The following is a 21319-nucleotide window of genomic DNA, read 5'->3' on the forward strand; positions in this document are numbered from 1 at the left end:
TTTAATGGAACAGATCATCTTTCCGTCTCTCACTAAGTTCTAGTCATAAATTATTTGTTTTAAAAAAGAAAAAAGTTTATACTTTCTACCTTAAAGTAGTGTGCTTGAAAACTTTTTGTTGCATTTCTTTGATGTTTTATATATTCTATTATTTTTATTAACAATCTTACATGTAGAATGAAGTCATGGTTTTCAAAGCAACTTTCTACTCTCCGTCAGACAGCTAAATGCTCAACCAACGATATGTTTTAGTTCAATAGTGAGTGCGCGTCATATTGTACCAGCATATGCCACCTTTATGTAGACAATTAATCTCATCTTCTATTAGAGTCCATATAGAAAATCAACAAAATCTTCTTGTCAAATTATAAGTGATAAAAATAGTTCATATATTAATTTCTAATTTCATATGGAATAGAACATGTAATCCTCCTTATTTAAAATATTTCTTAACGAATTTGAACTCAAACAAACTGGTCAAAATAGTCTTAGATTGTCATACTCTAACATTATTGAGCTACAAAAAAATTTACACAATCAACATATAACCAACTAGAGCTTGGTATTGACTCGAATTTTTTAAGCTCGCACGAATTCAACTCGTATAATTGTGCTCGTCTAAGAAGTAGGCCAAGCCTAACTTGAGCTCTCAAAATATAAAACAAGGCAAACACATGACAATAGTGATAGCATCAATATTTTTTTTATTTTTTTTCAAACCATCAATATTTTTTTTATATTATTAAATGGTCTCTTATGAACGAAATACTTATTTTATTATTGTCAATCACTAGTGGTTGCGCATTTAATCAGAGCTATAAATTGGCTCTTACATTCATTCAGTATAAATAAACTTAAACAGTAGACAAAGATGGAGAGAGTCCTTTTCTTCTCTATTTTTCCTTTTCTTGAATCAAAGAAAAGATGGTCCATTTTCGTGCTTGTATTATTCGCAATCTATATATATCAATGCAGTAACTCCATGGCCAAATCTTTAACAAAATTTCAGAATAAATAATATGAAACCCTTGCTACCAGTGAGTAGCTATCAACCATCATAATTAATTACCATGACTTCAATGGGTACCTATCAATACAGTCGCTCCATGGATTGTCATCACCACCTTGCCCTAAATCCGAAACTGCCTTCCAAACAAGACTTCCGACCTTAAACCCTGTCCCAAACGCCAACATCCAAACCCTATCTCCTTTCCTAACTCTCCCTTTAGCCTCAAAATATGCTAACTCATAAAATACAAGACTACTCGACGTGTTCCCGAATCGGTGCAAACTCATCCGAGCCGGCTCAGTCAACGCGTCACTCAAACTCAGAACCCGCCCAACCTGCTCGATCACCGCTTTCCCACCCGTGTGAATACAAAAATGATCAAATGCCTTGGTGAAATCCGGGACTATCGGTTTCGACTTCCCCCCTGAAAATGCACAACCAATGACCGAGTACACGTAAACACCAAGTTGAGTCAGTGGCAGGACTCGGGGAGCAAGAATTTTGATGTGCTCAAGTAAATGCATGCCTGCAACCGCTGTTAAATCTTTATTAAGAGCAAACCCGGTATTGCCCTTGTTATCCTCCTCTTGAAATGCGGCTTTATAAGCTCGATCACTCGCTCCGTGGTGAGTACGAAGCGAGTGAACGAGTTCCATCTTTGCAACTCGGCGGCAACTCGGGTCGTTTGTGATCAATGCGGTCGCACAGCCGACTCGAAAAATGCAATTGGTTACAAGCATGGGACGGTTATCGCCATAGTACCAATCCAAACTAATAGTCTCGGTTACGACCACAAGAGCATAACCAATTTTTTTGCTTTGCTTCAACAGATTGGCGGCTAGATCAATTGATATTACTCCGGAACTGCATCCCATTCCACTTAGATTGTACGTCTTTACGTCGGGTTTGAGCTTGAAACGGTTGACAATGAGGGATGTGAGGGAGGGCATGGGAGAGAAGCTCCCGCATGTAACAATTAGGCAATCGATACAACTTGGGTCGATGTTGGTTTTGGCAAGGAGTGAGTTGATGGATGAGAACATGCCTTGTTGAGCTTCATCTAGAGCATATTTCAAGTTCGCTTCGGGGTTTGATTCGAAGACGAATGGGGGTGCGTAGGTCTCGTCTCCTAAGCCGGATTTGAGGTAGATTTTACGCATGAATTCTTCGCTTTCTTCGGTGAAGCGATTCGTCCTGCGTACGAAGGACTCGGAGGCTGCGTAGCTGCATTTTTGGTTAGGGTTTGGTTGGAAGCATGAGAAATCAAGGAGGAAGATGGACTTGGGACGAGAGGTGTAGTAGTAGAAAAATATGGAAATCGAAAGGCACCAAATGCAAGACAATGAAAGTGTAGGGTTGGTGGTGAAGAGAAAATGGAGGATGTTACTGTATTGGACTGGATTGGATCGGATTGAATTAGACTGCATGTTAATTGATAAGAGAGTTGTGGTTAATAAAAGTGCTACGAAAAAGGCTTGGTGGAATTTGAAATTTGAAGTGGATTTCTTCATGTTTGTTTTCTAAATGTTGTTTTTTGCAAACTCCGTGAATGAAGATTGGGGGAAGAGGGGGTTATATAGAACGGATATGATTTTAGCACTTTGTTTTAACCGCAGACTTTATGTGTATTTTTATCTTTTAGCTCTCTTTTAATCTACTTAATTTAAAGGTCAAATATGAACAGAGATGGATACGAAGAAAAAACGAATAAACGAGTCGGGAAAATTGATTTTCCTATATAAAAATATGAAAACTGAAAAGGCAGCGACAGACAGCCAATTCAGTGAAATGAACAATTAATCGTTTTGTTTCTGCTGATGATATACATCAGGAAGAGTAATATTAGAAAAATTAAATTTATTGATTAAAGTTACAAATTAAATGATGTGTCACTAATAAAAAAAAACACGTTTATCAACATTTATGAAATTTATTGTCTCTTTTTCTGGGTTATACCGTATACATACGCAGATAAATACGTAATCCCTTTGACTTTATGGATACAGTCTTGGAAAATACATATCTAATTATTATAACTGGCTTCAAAATTAATTAATTAAACCTTGCCAACAACCCCCACCTTTCCAGTCTGTAGCAGCATACGAAGGCAGGTGGGGATTTCAATTCTCACACTACACTAGTCATTACTCAAGGATTCATGATGTGGTTGGATTTGGTAATGTATTAACTCAGTGTGAAAGAATTAATTGTTCTAGCCTTTAAAATATATTAGTTCGATACCTTTTCATTTAAACAATAACATTTTGTTGTAATCACATTTATCCATGATCACCTACTTTGACAGTGTAATAAGAGCATATCATAATGAGATGTTAAATTTAAACATAAAATTTGAATTTAATAATTTATATAATACTTTAACATCTTTTAAAGTTTTATTTTATTACACTATTTTCTTTTCAAAATTTCAATTATATATTTTAAATTTTACATATATAAATAATTGATAAGGATCCTCGTCAAATTATATCTATTCGGATCTGGGGATGAACTGAACATAAAGACAAAACATCTTGGACATTACAATTTCTCATCTCACGAGTTAAATCAGTCACACACCTCCACACCTGAAACTAAACATAACAACTTTTCCGCTTCTTTTTCAATTCAATCTCCCTCTCACTCTCTCTCTCTCTCACTCTCTCTCTCTCTCTTCCCGCCACTTCTTCAATCAAATCTCTCTCTCTCTCTCTCTCTCTCTCTCTCTCTCTTCCCGCCATTTCTTCAATCAAATCTCTGATGCTAAACTCACTTCACAATCTTGGGTTCCATCAACTGCGTTCACGTCCGTCGGAGCTCCACCTCCCAATTGAATCACAATCATCGGTTCCTCCCCAGTTACTTCCTCATTCGTCTCTTTCTAACTCTCCCTCTCTCTGGATTTCATAAATTGCGAACTCAAATTTATGAATCATTGACTTTCCAATGATTAATGGAGAGAAGACTGCGGAGGCCGAGATCGTGAGGTTCAAGTAAGAGAGGTTGGTTTATGGGTTTGGTTTTGAGAAAATGGAAGGACTAGCGGCCGAGGCTGAGATTCTCAGATTAGAGTGAGAAAGGAGAGTTGCAGATTTGATAAATAAAAAAAATTAATTAAATGATATATGAAGTTGCTATCAAATTTGGTAGCAAGGGAGATATGTTATTTCATGTCATACCACGTCAAATTAAACTTCTTGATTGGAAAATATTGTTATCTTTTCTTACTTTTATTGTTGATTTAAATATTTTTATATCTCATTTGAAGATGTTTTCGGAACATAAACACCAACTTTGTTACATTAATAACAATGTAATTATTTGTTATTAACTATAGCTTTATCCTTAGTATGTAACATTGAAAGTGGATGAAAATTTCGTTCAAGGTTGGTTAGATGAAATCACAACTGTAAAACAATAAACACCATGCCTAATTAACGAGCACCTTTGAGCAAAGGAGGAAGGTGTCCTGTCAAAAGGTCCTTAATGTCTAAGTCAGAATTAATTTGAGAGAAACTAGAACATATAGAATTATGAGTAATAATTGCAATTACGGATCTCTTATGCGACTTGAATTTTATAGGAGAGACTCTTAACAGACAGCTGGAAGGTAAAGGCTGCAGACCATGTTAGGCAGACTGCTATGTTTCCTATTGAGCTAATAACCCATGTTAAGCAGACCGCTATTTTTCCTACTCACAAGGCTTTGAGATGAATAATCTTTACTCTGATACTTCGGGATTTACGTAGAGAATCGAGCGAGGAAAGTTCCTAACTATGGAAATTTTCCCTCTTCCTCTTCCTTCTTCTTTGCGCGAATGAGTGGAATGAATGACCACACCCTATCTTCTTCCTTTCGACATTGGTCTGATAAATGTCGCGCAAGGATGGATTTGAATTTGTTAGAGGATCCTTGTCAGATTCTCTTTGTGAGGATCATTTTTGTGAAGATCTTGCAATTCTTCAATTACATACAATCATGGTATATCATTCAATCATAAATTATTGTAAATTTTGAACGAATATTATTAGAGGATCTTCGAGATCCTTATAAAGAAAATCTGACGAGGATTCTATCTCGTAAATTGGTGCAGGGGTAGTGACATTTAGGCAGGCGTGGGGGCGTCAATAGTTGCAGGCGCAGGGGCACTGACAATTGGGCAGGCGCATGAGCGCTAGCTTGGCTGATGCAGGTGGGACCGATTTGGCCACTTGAAATTTCTTCTTTCTAAAAGTATTTTCAAAGAAAATGTCAAGTATACAACAGTAAAAAATGACAGTCAACATATATTAGAGTCTTGTGGGCCTTTCCTTCGATACTTTTGTCTTTGACGGGAATTATGCGGCAGTTTTCCATGGCAACTTTAAAGAAATTTGAGTTTTGTCAAGGTAACTTTTGCAGGAGCATAGTGGCTCACTCTCCGAGGACGGGAGGTTTTCACCAAGTCTGCGGAGGTTGAAAGCAAAGCAGGCCTTTGATTAGTGTTTGGCAGGCAATCTTACGGCCTTTCGAATCTTTCCTTCAGATGTGAGCGTGAAGTAGGTGGAAGATCATTATGGTGATCTGCCATGTGTGATAGATCAAGATAGAGGAAGATCTATTCCTTTGGTATCGTTTGGTACGCAGACGGGACATGACGGAACGGAACGAAACGAAATAGAGGTTCGTATTATGTTTGGTATGCATAGGACGGAACGGTTCGTATTTCGTGTTAAATGACAAACTTAGCCTTGTTTGTACACCTTCTTCCCTCCGACCCACCAAATTGTTTCACTCTCTCTCTCCCTAACCTCCTTCTCCAAATTGGGCGACTCCGTCCTAATCCAATGGTCTGGCATCGACTCGCCCTCCCGACTCTACTGGCTCAGCATCTACTCGCCCTCTTCCTCCCACCACGAAAACTTTATAGACTATAAGTTCCTCTCCTCCGCCCCCACATGGAAATCTGGGTCGGACTCCATTTCCCTCCCTCTGGTCAATCTCCGATTCAACTACTCCTTCCGGATTTTCCATTGGAACGAGTCCGAGATCGACCCCAACCACCTCAACCAGGACCACAACCCCCTTCCCAGCATCGCCCACCTGCTCGCCACCTCTAATGACAAGCTTAGCTTCAAATCGGGTCGTGTTTCGAATCAAATCTACCTCGCTTACACGGACGGAGATGACGAGATGCGGGTCATGTTCGTGACGCCAGACGGCGCCGGAGAAGAAGAGGGTTTGCTATGGTGACGTCGTCGGATGGGTTTGCTGGGATTGGGTCAGGAGTTGGGTTACTGGGTTTGTGGTGGAAGAAGAGGAGGGCTACGAGAGAGACAAGGGTAGAAGAGAGGGAGGTTACGGAAGAGAAAGGGAGGTAGACAATGTAATTAATGAAAAATAAGAGGGGTATTGTTGTCCAAAAAAATATAATTTTGTGTCCCACGGGATGGAAAAACCCGTTCCAGGGGGAGGGGGAACCAAAATCTAACCCATTTTCGTTCCGTGGAACGCACGTTCCACATAATTTTAGCGCACCAAACGTGGGACGGAACACGTCCGTCCCACTCCGTTCCGTCCCATCCCACGTACCAAACGCACCCTTTTAGAACTCTTTGGGCTCCAAGTTTGCAATAGCTGGGTTAATTAAGGAAGCATTTTGCGCAACAAAATATTTGTGCTTAGTAAGCTTTCTCCAACCTTTTTTGGAAAGGCATAGTGGGCAAGTTTGTTGACATGGCATATCTAGGCAAGGTGCCGGCATGTTGTCTGTATTGTGTGTGGGCACGATGTGTTGGATATGTACTTTAAAAGGCAAGCATAAGATGATACTTACAGATATTTTATATATTAAACTAATATAGTTTAATCTAAGGGCAAAGATTATTGTTTAAAGTTGTCTTATTAAATGTTATATGCATAAATAATAAGTTCAATGAATATGTAATTGAGAGAATTTAATCTAAAGAGGTTAGCTTTATAAGACATTTCTTTTTCATACACATATCCTAAACGTTCCTGGTTATAAGATTGCAAATTGGACATTGACAATTTGATAAGATAAGTACATACTATGTTTTCTATCTTGAGAGAGTGAATAGTCTCAAGTCATTGGTGTGAAAGACACTAAGATATGTATGTAGGTGATCAATAGAGAATAAGTTCACTAAATGTGATCAATGGAGAGTTCTTATATGAAAGTCTTTACTGACATGTCAAATAAGAAACTCTAAAGTTACAATAATGCAATTAGTCCTTAGACATATGACACCACAATTGTCTTTGTCTTATGGAGATGTTTTTTAATTTAATTTTATATATATTTTTATTTTTTTTATCATTTGACGATGCATCATAACTCTAGGTTTTTTTCCACGCACTGCTGGGTATTAGAATTATTCGTAGAGACATGCGAGTGTATAGCAAGGTATCTCTACTTTCGGAAAAGAATGAGAATGCTCTAAAATATGATTCATAAATCTCTGCGTAGCCTATTGAATATAATTAAGAGAGTATTCTACATTATATTCATTATTATTAATATGAACTTTGGAGTCCACCTTAGGGGGCTTGACATAATCTTCATGTCCTAATAATATGATTAACAGTATTGCTATAGAGAAGAATTGTATTGTATTGTAATTCCAACCGAAGAGTATATTTGCAAATGAGCGGTTTAATATAGATGCCTCATTTTTGTATTTTTTAAATCAAATATTTGTAGCTTTAAGACTTTTGATCAAACATTCTTTTATTAATTTTTTCTTCATAATATTTAATTTACTAGCTAATTTAAAGCTTAATTATTATTGCCATTTAGTACTACGGTCTGATTGTAAGATCCCACATCGTCCAAGGGAGTGAATCCTCTAAGCCTTATATGTACATGCCCATCTCTTCCTAGCACGAGGCTTTTTGGGAGCTCACTGACTTCGGGTTCCATCGGAACTCCAAAGTTAATCGAGTTTGCGCAAGAGCAATCTCAAATCCCATGATGGGTGACCCACTGAGAAGTTCTCATGTGAGTTCCCAGAAACAAAACCATGAGGGCATGGTTGGGACCCAAAGCGGACAATATCGTGCTACGGCGGAGTCGAGCCTGGGATGTGGTGGGGGCCCAGGTCGGGATGTGACACTGATGGTATTCCTCTTCACTTAGAAGTGAGAGGTCTTAGGTTCGAATCTCGTGGATGACGAATTCGATACCAAATTACGTTGCCTATTATCTGGTTTAGCCAAACTCTTCCTCCCCTAAGTGTAAAAATATCGATGTCTTAAAAAAGAGGTGTAATTATTATTACAAAACTCCTAAATTCTAGTTGATAAATCTTATTTTATAATAATTTCACTTCAAAATAATTTTTTTGTTATTCAAATAACAAGCTCAAAATAATTTTTTTGTTATTCATATAACAAGCTAGGTTTTTAAAATTCTAAAAAAAAAAAAAATTCTGTTGACATATAATTATTAGAAATGATATATTTATGCAAATATACATAAATATAACGTACCAATAATTTGGTATTATTGGTACGTTGTGTAATTTTAATTTGCGTATGTATTTGTATTTTAGTACGTTATCAAATATTAATTTTGGTACGTCATGTAATCCTTCCTTGGTACATACCATGCTACTGGTATGTTGTGATATCCCAATTTTAGTACGTACAAAGCTGTTATGTGTAAAAATATTGAATTGCAAATTAGAAAAATGACATGGATAAAAGTGGAAGCACATCAATCAAAATTTAAAGCGCTTTAATTAAAAAATAAAAAACCACAAATGGTTAATTAACAAAATTTATAATTTGAGCTCTTAAATCTAATTATTAAACTGTCACTTAACACTATGGTTTAATAATATTCCTCTTCATTTGTAAGTGAGAGGTCTTAAGTTCAATTATCACTAAATACGAGTTTGAACCACTAGTGGAGCTAGACCAAAGGTTATTTGAATTTAGATTTCAATTAAATTAGTTACGAAGAGTGAAATTTGGAAAATTATTATTTACTTGTTGACCTTTCAAGGTCACAAGTAACGTTTTCGAATAGAGCTCGAAACCACAAACGCATAGGCGAAAACTGTTAGCGAGTCCGGATTATTACGGTATAGTTACGGACGTTTGAAATCGTTTTACTAACTATAGGTTATAAATTAATTAAAACTCCCAACTTGTGGGAATGGTAACCAATCAAAGTTGAGGACCAATTAGATTAGTTGTTGATGGACCATTCAGAGAAAAAAAAAAGAGGAAGGCACCAATTAGAAAGGAGGGAGGTTCTTAAAAGAAAAAAAAAAAAAAAAGGGAAGGGATCTGATTCTAACCCCTTTTTTTTTGGGGGGCGGGGGGGGGGGGATGGACTCGTTAACCCACTAACTTGACCCACTTGTATCTCCTTCGTCCGAGCTCCGTTTTGGGTGATCTTGATGTCCATGGAAATCTCTTGACGAGCCCTACATCTCTGTAGTGTTAGATTTCCTATTTTCTTTTCCATCTTTGCAATTCGAAGCCACAAAGCCCACGACTTTTCCAGCGGTTTTATCATTTTTATGGTGATTCCGGCAACCATTTCCTTTGAGTAAGGTATGAAACTTCATCTACTCTTCATAATCTTCAAGTTGGTATGCTTAGTTTTTGCTTTCGTATTCATTTTAGAGTTGGGTGTTTAGAACCCTAGAAATCCGGTTTTCTCCGGTGAATTTGGACGATTTCTGGTTAGAATTTATCATTGTCCTAGTTGTGAAAAGTGTTTCCCTTGTTGAGCTCTAGCTACCATGTAAATTTGAGCTCATTTAGTTAATGTTGAAAATTCGGGGTTTCTAAACCCTCCACCTTGGCTACCATTGCATGTGGCGGTGCGTGGGATCATCCACGAGTGTTGTCTAAGTACCAAATACCTTCTAGTGACCATGTGAACCTATGTCTAGCTCGGTTTCCCGAAATTCAATTGTTTGGTATGGTGATCAAATTGGACCACCACTTGTTTGTGTGATTGACGACAATTCGACCGTTGGATCATAATGAAATTTTAGTATGTTATTCTAGAAGCATAATGTGGACTTTGGGAAGTTATGGATCAGAAATCCGATGTGGATCTTCATGATCGAATTACGTAGAGTTGTGGACCCTATCGTTGACCGAGAGTTGACTTGTGGTCAACATGTCTCGAAACGTTTTAAATAATAAAATTAGTACTACGGGACTAATTGAAGTCTAGTGGGCCTATATTGGTTAGATAGTGACTTGAATATATGAGATATGATTATTATCTTAATTTCTTATATTGGTATCATTTATGAATATGATTTAGTCTTATAAATATGATTTCTATTGAAATGTGCTTTTTATATATTTAGCCATAGACCTATGCTTATTACATATGATTTGGCTTGTGTACTGATGGTGTTTGTGATATATGTGTTTAATTATCTTTTTAATAATGTGAATGATAATTACGATGAATGTTATGACAATTATGGGATATAATTATTGTTTGATAATTATTTGGATATGATTGCGTGTATACGTATAATTGGGTATAATGTGTGATGATGAGACCGCACCATGTAGTAGTGGTACATGGATGGTCCTGCTTGGTATATCCGCGATGGGGGACCATACGTATGCCATGAGTGATCATGCTTGGTATATCTGCAATGGGTGATCACTACCTAGAGTTATATGAAACAATCCTTCTTGGTATATCCGCGATGGGGGACTGTTAGGGGTGATCATGCTTGGTATATCCGCGATAGGTGATCACTGTCTGCACGATGAGATTATGCCTATGGTTCTGCTTGGTATATCTGCGATGGGAGACCATACACATTCTAGAGGTGATGATGCTTAGTTGTACTTGGTACATTTGATAGGCGATCATATTTAGTTTGGTTCCATTTAGTGGTCCGGAACCCGAGCTTGTTGGATTTCGTAAAGTGGTCTGAAATCCCATTATTTGGAGAAGTAGGCTTGGCATAACTGTGACACTCTAGCCTTAGTTTTCTATATATTTGTGTCAATGGTTTCGAGAATCTTGTGAATTGAGTTAGAAAGGATGTTGGACCTCTAGGTGACTCCTTTGGGATTTTCTACGATTCGATTATGATTTCATAAGGTATGAATTTAGAAGATATGGAAATGATTGTTATTACTTTGATCAAATTAATTAATTAATGTGGCTAGAGGATGGTTTTGTGTTTTGTTGGTTCTTAAATATGATATATGTTGTGAATTGTGATATCATGATGAGACATAATGATTTATATGTTGGATGGAAGGGAAATCATGATTTCATGAGGGTTTGTTATGTAGCCTAAGCCCAGGAATTTCATGCTATCATGTTATATTAAATGATTGAGAAATGTTATGTTCTTCTGCTTGAACTAAGTGGGATAAATGTTTGATTTTGTGAATGGTGAACTACGAATGACTTGATCCATATTGAGGATACATAAGCAGTCTAACGAGGAGGTTAGATGCAGCCATAAAGTATACGAAAAAAATTACTACGCAAATTCGAGGCATGATTGAGCTTGGTACATATCCCGGAGACGGAGTATGTTAGATATACGGATTTTTTATGACGTCACGTGTCGATCCTAGACGTAGATCGGGATTGGGGCGTGACATTAATTACCGAACCACTCAGGAATATAGCTTCCTGGAATTACCGTATAGAATTGCTTGACAGATCGAGAAATTCCCTGGACCATAGAAACAATTATATCAAACAAGAGAGAGAGAGAGAGAGAGAGAGAGAGAGAATACCTGAGGCAATCACCTTAGCACCGAAAATATGATACCGTTACAACCATGATTGTCAACTACTAGACCAGAGCAATTAACAGCACCTGAAGGAAAATTCTAACAGATTGGCGTAGAGGCCCAACTTTGGTGGTGGAACTGACAACATGCTTAAGGAAGTAGAATCATATGTGAATACATATAATGTGCCATTTAATGGAAGAACTGACAACTGGCGAAGGCTCTTGCAATTCTCCAAATATAATACTGAAAGCTTAGAAAGCCGTCTAATGCTTTCAGGGAGGGTAACAAAATTGTTTCCACTAAGAATTTAATTCTTCTAAAGAGGACAAGTAGCCAATATCTTCTGGAACTGCTCCTTCACAAAGATTCAAGTCTCTCAGATCTAATACCTTCAAAGCACATAAGCCTTTTGAAGAACTGAAAACCGAACAACCCAAAGAGTGGGGAATCCTTCTTTTAAAAATCCCAAAAGTATACCATGATGCAGGAGATCCAGAAACAGATAACTTTTTTAGATTTTTCAAATGAACAAGTGAAGATGGCAACTCTTTTAATGCAGTTCGACTCAAATCAAGTTCCTCCAAACAGTCCATCACTCCCAAGCTTTCGAAGAGTTTGCTAAGTTTTGAGCACCCTAACATATTGAGAAGTTTAAGAGACTTGCAATTAGAAATGACACTTGGAACACACAAGAGACTTCGACAACCATCTAGATGTAGTTCAACAAGGCCAATCAGACATCCAACTGATGGAGGTATTTCCTTAATAGCAGTCTCACTTAAAATAAGACGTGACAGATATTTCACGTCTCCGACAAACTCCGGAATCTTTTTCAGATTGACACATTGAGAGAGACTCAGAAATTCAAGAGACTCCATTGCTATCTCACTTGGGAGACTCTTCATACTCAGACAATTTTTAAAGTTCAAAATCTTAAGCCTTTGAGAGCTGCAATGGATGGGTGGATCTCAATTAAATCGTAACAATCTTCAAGTAGTAACCTCTCAAGATTCTGAATTTCTGTGAAATCTGGGGTCCTGATTAGTTTTGAGAAACTAAGATCCATATGTTTCAAATTGGACAAGCGCTGCAGAATAATAGCAAGTGGTGATTAGATTAAAAACCCTTGATTTATAAAAAGGTTGTAAAAATGCAAACATAAATACGTCTATATACATACTCCATTATTGTACCTTTCTTCCATTCCAAAGTTGAACAATTTCACTAGTAGGCAAACTAAGTACGGTAAGAGAATCCGGTTCAAAACTTGGTGGTAGAGATTTGGATGGATAATATCTCCACTCCAGAAATCTTAAAGAATTAGGAAGAACTTCAGAGCCAGGAGAAAGGAACAAAAGATTAAATTGGATCATCTTCAGATTATACATCTTAGAGAACGCTTCAAAATTACAGTGTGCTTCTTCACGCTTCGGCAAGTGTAATACTATGCCTTCAATATCTTTTGTTCCTTGATGAAAAAATAAAGCAGAAATTAGTTCCATGACCAATTCCTATAGCGTTTTAGAAGAAATTATAGTGCTGTATATCTAAGCTCGACATTTCTGCATAATTTCTTACCGTATTATTCTTCAATACATGAAAAATGTCCTCACGAAGCCACAATTGACTACGTCGTCCAGGCTCTTTAGACTTTCTACGAACAATTTTCATGCCATTTCCTGTACCAAATCATGCATCTCCACATTCTTGCCTGAAATATATAAAAGCGATTTCTCAACAAGAACATCTATCCCATATGTCCAGGAAAGTCACAGCTGTCAAGTATTTCAATTACTGGATCCTTGTCATTCCCCTTATGGAAGCATGCCACATCAAGAAAAACATTCTTCGTCATGTCATCTAGTCCGTCATAACTTACTAGAAGCGTTTTAAAAGTTGTCTCTTCGGGATCTTTCTTTAGTTTATCCAATGTACTTATCCATGCACCTCGATCTCTTGCACACAAAAAGATTCCCAAAGTTTTCAGAGTTAAAGGAAGTTTGCCAGAATATTTAACAAAAGCTTTTGACAACTCCAGATATTCGCCATCCGGATCATTTTTATAGGCATGCCAACTAAACAGCTGAAGAGCTTCATCTTCACTTAATCCCATAAGGTCAAATTGTTTGATCTCAACGTGAGACCAACAAACGTAGATCCCTAGTTGTAATGATGATTCTACTCCCCGCACCAAACCAGCGTTTGTCTCCAACCAATAATTCCAACTGCTCAAATTGATCCACATCATCAAGAACAAGAAGAACCTTTTTATTCCATAAACAATTCTTTATCATCATGCTTCCACCATAATACCCCGAAACCTGTGTAAATTTTTCCTTCAAAATTGGGGAAAGAAGTTGTTTTTGTAGATTAACAATACCATGTTTCGCCGACACCTCCCTAACATTGGCAAGAAAGGTGCAAACTTCAAATCTATGAGAAATTCTCTCATAGAGTAGCCTTCCAATGGTTGTCTTACCAATCCCACCAATCCCCCATATCCCTACAGCAAGGACGTCATTGGCCTCAACGTCTAAAAGCATATCTAGTTGCTCTATTTTAGAATCAATTTCCACAAACTTCTCTCTAGAACTCAATGTGAATGTGGGACGAACTTTGTTCCACACTGTTTCCACAATTTCATTTGTAAGTTCCGTTTCATATCCACACGAAAGAAAAAGAAAACTGTAAAGAACGAAACCTTTAATGCGTTACTACTATAGGACTGATTGGTTAATTGGTTCAGGGTGTTACCTGTCCTTTGAAGCCCATCCAGCAAGATTCCCCAATTTTGTTAAAACAACTCTCCAATGCCGCACCTTTGCTGAATCCTCCTGAAAGTTCTCTTCATGCCTGTCAAAGGCTTCCGTGAAAGTCCCCATTTGTTTTCGGACATAGGAGGTGTTCGGGCAAAGACTTCTCTAGAGAAGGTCTCTGGACCTCAGCACAGTTCCCCAAGGGAATAACACTTTGGATACATAGTCGGGCTCTTACTTGTTGATGTGCTACAAGAAGAGAACAAAGTTAGTTCTGAAGGCTCTTACTCGTTGATGTGTTACAAGAAGAGAACAAAGTTAGTTCTGAAAGGTGCCTTTGTAGGGCCTTATGTATAGGTCTTGAAACTCGCAATCAAAACTAACCAAGTGCTAGGCATGCCACTGCTATCTCAGTATAGCAGATATAGAACAAGTATGTTTTAAGTTGATTACTTACGCCTCAAGTTACTCAGACTTCTCGTTATCAAATGATTGTCACAGATGAGTTAAGTCTGCATTAATTCTTTTTCTTGCCTTGTAAACAAGGACTTTTAGTTCATAGTCCTGCATGTTTGAATGAAGGGAGTCCAGAGCCTTTTAAGTCATTTATCTGGTTCCAAGTTACTTTTTAATGAAACATATTTATCAAGTTAACCAGATCCAAATGTAAATGGTACTGTTAAAATAGAGAAACATGTGGGAATAACTTGAATACATGCTGGAGAATGCATTAAGTAATAAATCTACTAATTTAGAAAACAAACAAAGAGCTTCGGGCAAGATTTCACCTTGTTTGGTAAGGTTGAACTTTTTGCAGTCACTTCTCTTTGAATTTACTGGGGTTTATATGTTAAAAAGGGATGGATGGTAAACAAGTTTACTCGAGGGAATCGATACTACGTCACTGAGGAAGATATCAGAGCTTTTAAACTAGGCAAGGGATAGCTTTTCTAAAGAACTATCGCTAGAAGGACTGAATCTGTGTTGATTTCAGCTTTTGGATGCAAATATGGCTTGAGAGCAGAGTTTGTATGTTTGTTTGTTTGATTGGTTGAGTGTCCTTGTCTATGTTGTCTCTCCATCATTTTATAGACAATTTAGCCTGACTGCTGTAACTTTTGCTCTTACCCAAAAGCACATGGAGGGTAGTGAGTCATTAACTTTTTACTAGAAGTGCCACCAGAAGTGTTATTTGGCTGGTAGTAGGTTAGTCTTCATCACTTGTCTTTTCCATTATAGCCATGTGACTTGTATCTTGGATAAAAGGCTTCAATTCACTTCTGGGTTCAATGCTGGGCTTCGGGCAATTCCTTTTCTAATTGACATCCTTGGGCTTTCCTTAGTTCAAGCCCAATGTTCAAATATTAACCCAAACAGGAGGAATCCATATCATAAAACACTGGCAAAATTGTGTTTCTTGCTTCCATGCAATAAAAAATCTTTGAAAGTTCATCCAAGCACCAGGAAGACGAAGCGTAGTTCGGAGAGAGAACCACCACGGCGAACCTTGATTCCTCAATTGCACGAAAGAGCTCCGGAGATATAGATGCGCCTCTTTCGAGTTCTGGGTTGTCCTTAAAAGTTCTGATGCTGCGCCACAGCAGTTTGTCGTATAAATGGCCTGTGAAATTCTTGCGGGTGTCATCACCCCTGAAACTCAAGAAAACGTTGTACTTCCATTGGGGAGGTGAAGAAGAACCAGACCCGGAGGCTCTTGGATCGGTCATTGTCATTAGCCGACCCAGGCTGCAGCAGAGATATCTGGTAATTAAAAGTTGAGCAGCAGATATACCAAATTTTTGAAACTCGAAACTGGAAAAAAAATGTAAGTTAAGATATGTGTGCAGAAGAAGATGGTGGATGGCAAGGGAAAATGAATACCTTTCTGGAGAAGGAGAAATGGAGGATACGACAACTGAACTTGACTTTGCTGGTAGTCTGTTCAGCTCTCCATGTTGGAAAAGTAGTAGCTACAGGTTGGATATTGGTGCCAAATTGATTTAAACTTATGGCGCGTTTACGTAACCGTAATCAAAATAGAGGAATTAGATTGAGGAAGAGTCATAATCGGATTCCTATTAAAACTGTTTACTTAAATGTTTTGGAATTAGAGTAAAAATAAAACAAAATTCATATAAATTGTTTACTAATTCACCTGAATTGGAATAAAAATTAATATGATTACTAAAATACCCTTAATCTAAATAATAGAAAAATTCATAAGTTTTTAATACAATTTCACACTCACACACACACACATATATATGTATAGTTTTATTAAAATATTAACCATTCCCATGGGAAACTATTGGTTGGCACACCATCGGAGTACATCATCATTATTTTTTCTATTTTTTTCAGTCCCTCTTCGCTTCGTTCTCTCTAGCTCTCTCTCTCTCAATCTCTCTAGCTATTTCTCATTCTTTCCGTCTAAGCAACAAACCTTCCATAAACGCAGAAGCATACCCAGTTTCCTACCGTTCGAATGATCTGAGGGGTGGAATCCGAACTTTCAATGGCGATTTCAGATGAGCCGAGGGGCGGTCGCCCCTCCTTGTTCCTCTGTAGCTTCACCAGTGGGTGATAGGTCTTGGTAGTCTGGGAGGTGGTGCGATGGTCTGCGTTGGTTAAAGGTGGGATGGGTGTGTGCTTTGGGTGGTTGAATCGTGGGAGGTAGATGGGAGGGGAGGGCAATTTTGGTAGAGAAGTTTGATTCCAAATGCTGGCTTTCTTCCGGAATTCAATTACCACATTCAAGTTAGTATTTTGATTTTGGGAATATCAGGAATCCGATTACTGATTTTGGGTGAAGCCCACTGATTTTTTCATTCCTAAACTATGGTAAACACCGGAATCACTTGGATGGGAATTCAATTCCCTTTCTTCTACCTCCATTCCGGTTTGGTAAACACGATATTAGTAGCAAGTGGAGGGCAACAAGTAGTAGCTACTAGGGCATATTTTGACATGTTGCGCTAATGACACTTGACAAATTATTTTATATTAGATTGTTTTGGCATATATCAATATGTGTTGATATATGGGTAACATGGTTTGTTTGACGACAACAAGCCTACCAAGTGTTTAACAAAATGCCTTAGTGAATAAAATGATGCTCTGTTTATTCTAAAAACTTGTATTTAACATTGGAACCCCTAAAGTTTGAATCCTGAATCTACTACTCAGTGGAGCCAAATGGTTTAAACTAGTAGTAGCTGGAGCCAAGCAATACCAAAATTTGAAAATACTTTTGCTCAATCCCACTCAAATGTTGGTGATACTCACCATCATATTTATCATCATTGGATGAGTTTAAATTTCGAAATCTAGTGGATAAACACAAATCTTAAAATTTAAATTCATCTAATGATAATTAATAGGGTGGTGAGTATTACCACCATTTGAGGATCATGAGCAAAAATGCACTCCCATAACCACAATACCAATACCAATTACCAAACCTAAAAATTCCGAATCCGTCGAATATTGTTTGAAAATTTGAAATGCATTTAGGTATTTTAAGAATTTAAAATTTTTGATCCAAAATATTCCGAAGTATTCCCAAATCCCAACTTATTATGATAAAAAAAAATTAAAAAAAATTCCAGAAATATTGATTTTTATAGTTATTCACTCAAATTAAGTATTTTATAATTAACTTTTGTATTTTATTGTTGGTTTTGAGTACCTTATGTTCATTGATATTATATTTTACATAAACTTATCCAAAAAAATTCAAGATTACTCCAGATATTTCTGAAATTGAAAATTGTGATCTGATCTGATTCAATTTCAAAGTTATTGAATGAAAATTGAAAATATTATTTCCAACCCAGCCCGTCAAACAATCACCATCTCTCCTTTATCCACAACTTTGTTAAGTGAAGCCGAATAGAGGCCGGCAATTCTACCCCACAAGATCGGATGTTAGCCACCTCCAATTTGCAAGCCGGCAACATCTCAGTTTCTTCTTGTTTTTTATACGAGTGACATTTCAGAGGGAATGAACGCTCTTAACTAATTAGAACAAGCATCCCCTTGCGGAAAATTGTACTCAATTCACTAAAATTCCTTACAACTCGATCGCAATGTCAAGATGGTAAACTCACAACACACACAGCTGGACAAGATAGCAAGACAGAGCAATAAAACAGGGGAAAAACAGAGGAGGCAAAGGGAAGCATCTCTCTCTAAGTACCAATCTATTCAATTTCATGCCTAAAACACATTAGTAGATACTAGATAGCAGTATTGGAGTGGGAACTGCGTGTACCCTCTCTGTTTTAGCTTTGCAGAGGCTTTCAACAAAGGACCTTTCCTTACCACATATCCTGGAGATGACAGTCACAGCCCTTACCACATTTCAATTTTATTCATGTACTTGTTATTTCATTTCAATGTCATACATCGTTACATTTTATGTCAACTTGACTGTTAAATGATTGCTGATGTGAGTCTAAATTTATGTCATATGAATAAAAAAGTAGTAAACAATACATGGTATCATGTAAAATTTAGTACAAAACTTGGACAAAACTAATTCTAACTTTGTCACGTTCCTCCTCATGCTCAATTCAATTCATCCAATTCTGATTACGAAATAGTAAAACAAGCCATAAGTGATCGTATCTTAAAAACCAGTTTCATAATCATTTTTATGCAAACTTAAGCAAAAATTAAAGGAATTGAGGAATGATAGTCGCAGAGATATAGAAGAAATGTAACAAGAAAGGGACACAAGAAAACTGAAAAACCAAAAATCATTCTCATTTGTTTTCACTTCTCCGATATTGTTCTCTTCCTTTGCCGCCCTCTCGTCCCCCCTTTAACGCTTTCCCTTCCCTATTATTATGTTCTCTCTCCGTATCCCCAACCACGATCCCTAGCCAAATCTTTGCGAACACTTCTGTGTCTTTCGGAGCCAAGGACTCGAAAATTCACAAAATTCATGGGCAGCACAACAGTTGCCATCAAATGGTTATCCCCATTCGGCTAGAAAAGGACACAACTAAGGCATACACACCAAGCTTGATTCAAACCACGTGAGAACCAACTTAATGGAAGTAGAAGATTTTGATTCAGAAATAGTAAAACTGGCAATGGCATTGACAGTAGTAGAAGAACCACTACCAACATCAGAATCCAACTTTTATCTCCAATTTGAAAGGACTTGCAACTCCCGATAAAAGCACTCAAAAACAGAGAATGATAAAGAAGTCAGCTGATTAACTATAATACATGATAGGTATGCCAGCACTAGGTTCCAAGTAAAAAGACCATCACCGAGAAACTTCATTCAAACGCCCACTGGTTCTCACGACGAACTTCCTCCTCTTCCTCCAGGGTGAACTCGTCCTTGATGTTGAAGGTCTTTCTGATCTCTTCTGGAGTCTTACCCTTGATCATGTCTGCAACTGCCTGGCATGTCAGGTCCAAAAGGCTCTTGATGTTCAAGTAGGCTGCAGCCTGTCAATACCAATATCACCATATTAAAAAAACACAATCAATGCTAGTTTCAGCAATCAGCCGCCCTCATAAACAATGAAAGCCAACACATCAAATTACTGTAGTTTCTGCAAAAGCTTACGTAGTAATTCATAAACCAATTACACTGACAATACCATCGCCAGAGACTGAACAATGATGTTAGATACGGAAACTAGTTAATTGTTCAGCCAATCTACAAATTAACACATTCTCTTATTAACAAACTTAATCACAACTTGAACAAGTGACAACTTAGACAAGTAAACGTCGAATGGCAAAAGATTTCAATACGAAGACATTCCTCTTTATCTCAACTTCAAACAGAAGCACAAGACAAACTTGAAGTAGAAGCAGAAGCAGAATCAGAACAAGCACAGTAACATCAAAAGCAACAAAATCAACCAATTCAAACGCACAGAAACCACTGAAACAAATCCCTAAACAGAAACAAAAGTAAAAAAATAATCGAATTGCATCGCATACCAAACCATCATAGAAAACCCTTAAATCAGCAACCCTATCCCTAAAAACAACACAATTGACCCCAATACCCAATTCAAAAACCCTATCCCTAACTAATCCCCAAATTCCGAAACCCTAGAATCAAACAAAGCAATTGCGAACAAGAATTAATTCGAAATTCAATATTAAATTAGGGTTTTAACATACGTTAATGAGATCAAACAGCGTAGCCTGGTCCACCTTTACGAACGCCTGATCCCAGGACTCGAGATCGTCCTCGAAGATCTTCTCGTCGAGCTTGGCGGCGTCGACGTGCCTCTTGCAGTACTCGATGACCATGGCCAAGATCTTGCTGGTGACGTTGGGCAAAGGAATACAGTTGTCGGCGCAGTCGTTCTCGATCACGAGCCCAATGGTCTGTGATTCCAGCGCCACCGCCTCCTCGACCTCGAACGACTCGCCGTCGGAGCTCTGCAGGGTGATCTTCGACGACGACGACATGGTGACGGTGATAACGATGGTCTCGAAACGACGACGGTTTTGAAAACTCAAAGGGGGTTTAGAGGGAGAAAGCCAAAGCTTTTGGTTTGTGGTCGTAGTGAGCAAGGAAGAAAATATCGGTAATATCAGAAATATCGGTAGTTTGAAAACACGGAAATATCGATGGAAATATCGGGATAATATCGATATCGATAAAAATTACATGGAAACCACGGAAATTGTAAGAAAAACTTGGAAATTTTTATTGAAACTTTGTAGGATGTTTATTTAGTCAATTATCTATTAGTTTATCACAAAAAATTGGAAAGAAATGCATTGCATGATGGATTTAGCATTATCAAGTTGATTATATAG

The 21319-nt window shown here is 37.6% G+C and overlaps 3 protein-coding genes and 1 pseudogene across 3 annotated transcripts; all 4 read right to left on the reverse strand.

The window, feature by feature from the left end:
- Nucleotides 1-754: 754 nt before the first annotated feature.
- Nucleotides 755-2551, reverse strand: LOC114827346 (3-ketoacyl-CoA synthase 13-like). Its single transcript, XM_029109088.2, has one exon. It carries the CDS (start codon nucleotides 2518-2520, stop codon nucleotides 1066-1068), a length of 1455 nt encoding a protein of 484 aa, XP_028964921.2. The 5' UTR covers nucleotides 2521-2551; the 3' UTR covers nucleotides 755-1065.
- A 9507-nt stretch (nucleotides 2552-12058) lies between these two features.
- LOC139187497 (TMV resistance protein N-like) lies at nucleotides 12059-12637 on the reverse strand. Its single transcript, XM_070806086.1, has one exon. The coding sequence runs from the start codon at nucleotides 12635-12637 to the stop codon at nucleotides 12059-12061; it is 579 nt and encodes a 192-aa protein (XP_070662187.1).
- Nucleotides 12638-12922: 285 nt separating this feature from the next.
- LOC103424907 (disease resistance protein Roq1-like) lies at nucleotides 12923-16245 on the reverse strand (annotated as a pseudogene).
- A 3324-nt stretch (nucleotides 16246-19569) lies between these two features.
- LOC114827508 (SKP1-like protein 1A) lies at nucleotides 19570-21253 on the reverse strand. The gene is made up of 2 exons (XM_029109378.2): nucleotides 20672-21253; nucleotides 19570-19981 (listed from the first exon to the last, which is right to left on the reverse strand). The coding sequence occupies exons 1-2, from the start codon at nucleotides 20963-20965 to the stop codon at nucleotides 19808-19810; spliced, it is 468 nt and encodes a 155-aa protein (XP_028965211.1). The 5' UTR covers nucleotides 20966-21253; the 3' UTR covers nucleotides 19570-19807.
- Nucleotides 21254-21319: the final 66 nt, after the last annotated feature.

The sequence above is a fragment of the Malus domestica genome, chromosome 10 (assembly GCF_042453785.1).
Source record: "Malus domestica chromosome 10, GDT2T_hap1".
NCBI lineage: Eukaryota > Viridiplantae > Streptophyta > Magnoliopsida > Rosales > Rosaceae > Malus > Malus domestica.

What these genes read in the sequence shown, in the direction of transcription:
- LOC114827346 (XM_029109088.2), bottom strand. Translation starts at nt 2,520, where the DNA reads ATGAAGAAATCCACTTCAAATTTCAAATTCCACCAAGCCTTTTTCGTA.
- LOC139187497 (XM_070806086.1), bottom strand. Translation starts at nt 12,637, where the DNA reads ATGGAGTCTCTTGAATTTCTGAGTCTCTCTCAATGTGTCAATCTGAAA.
- LOC114827508 (XM_029109378.2), bottom strand. Translation starts at nt 20,965, where the DNA reads ATGTCGTCGTCGTCGAAGATCACCCTGCAGAGCTCCGACGGCGAGTCG. An exon ending in CGCTGTTTGATCTCATTAAC is followed by an intron (nt 19,982 to 20,671) that starts GTATGTTAAAAC and finishes TGGTATTGACAG; the next exon opens with GCTGCAGCCTACTTGAACAT.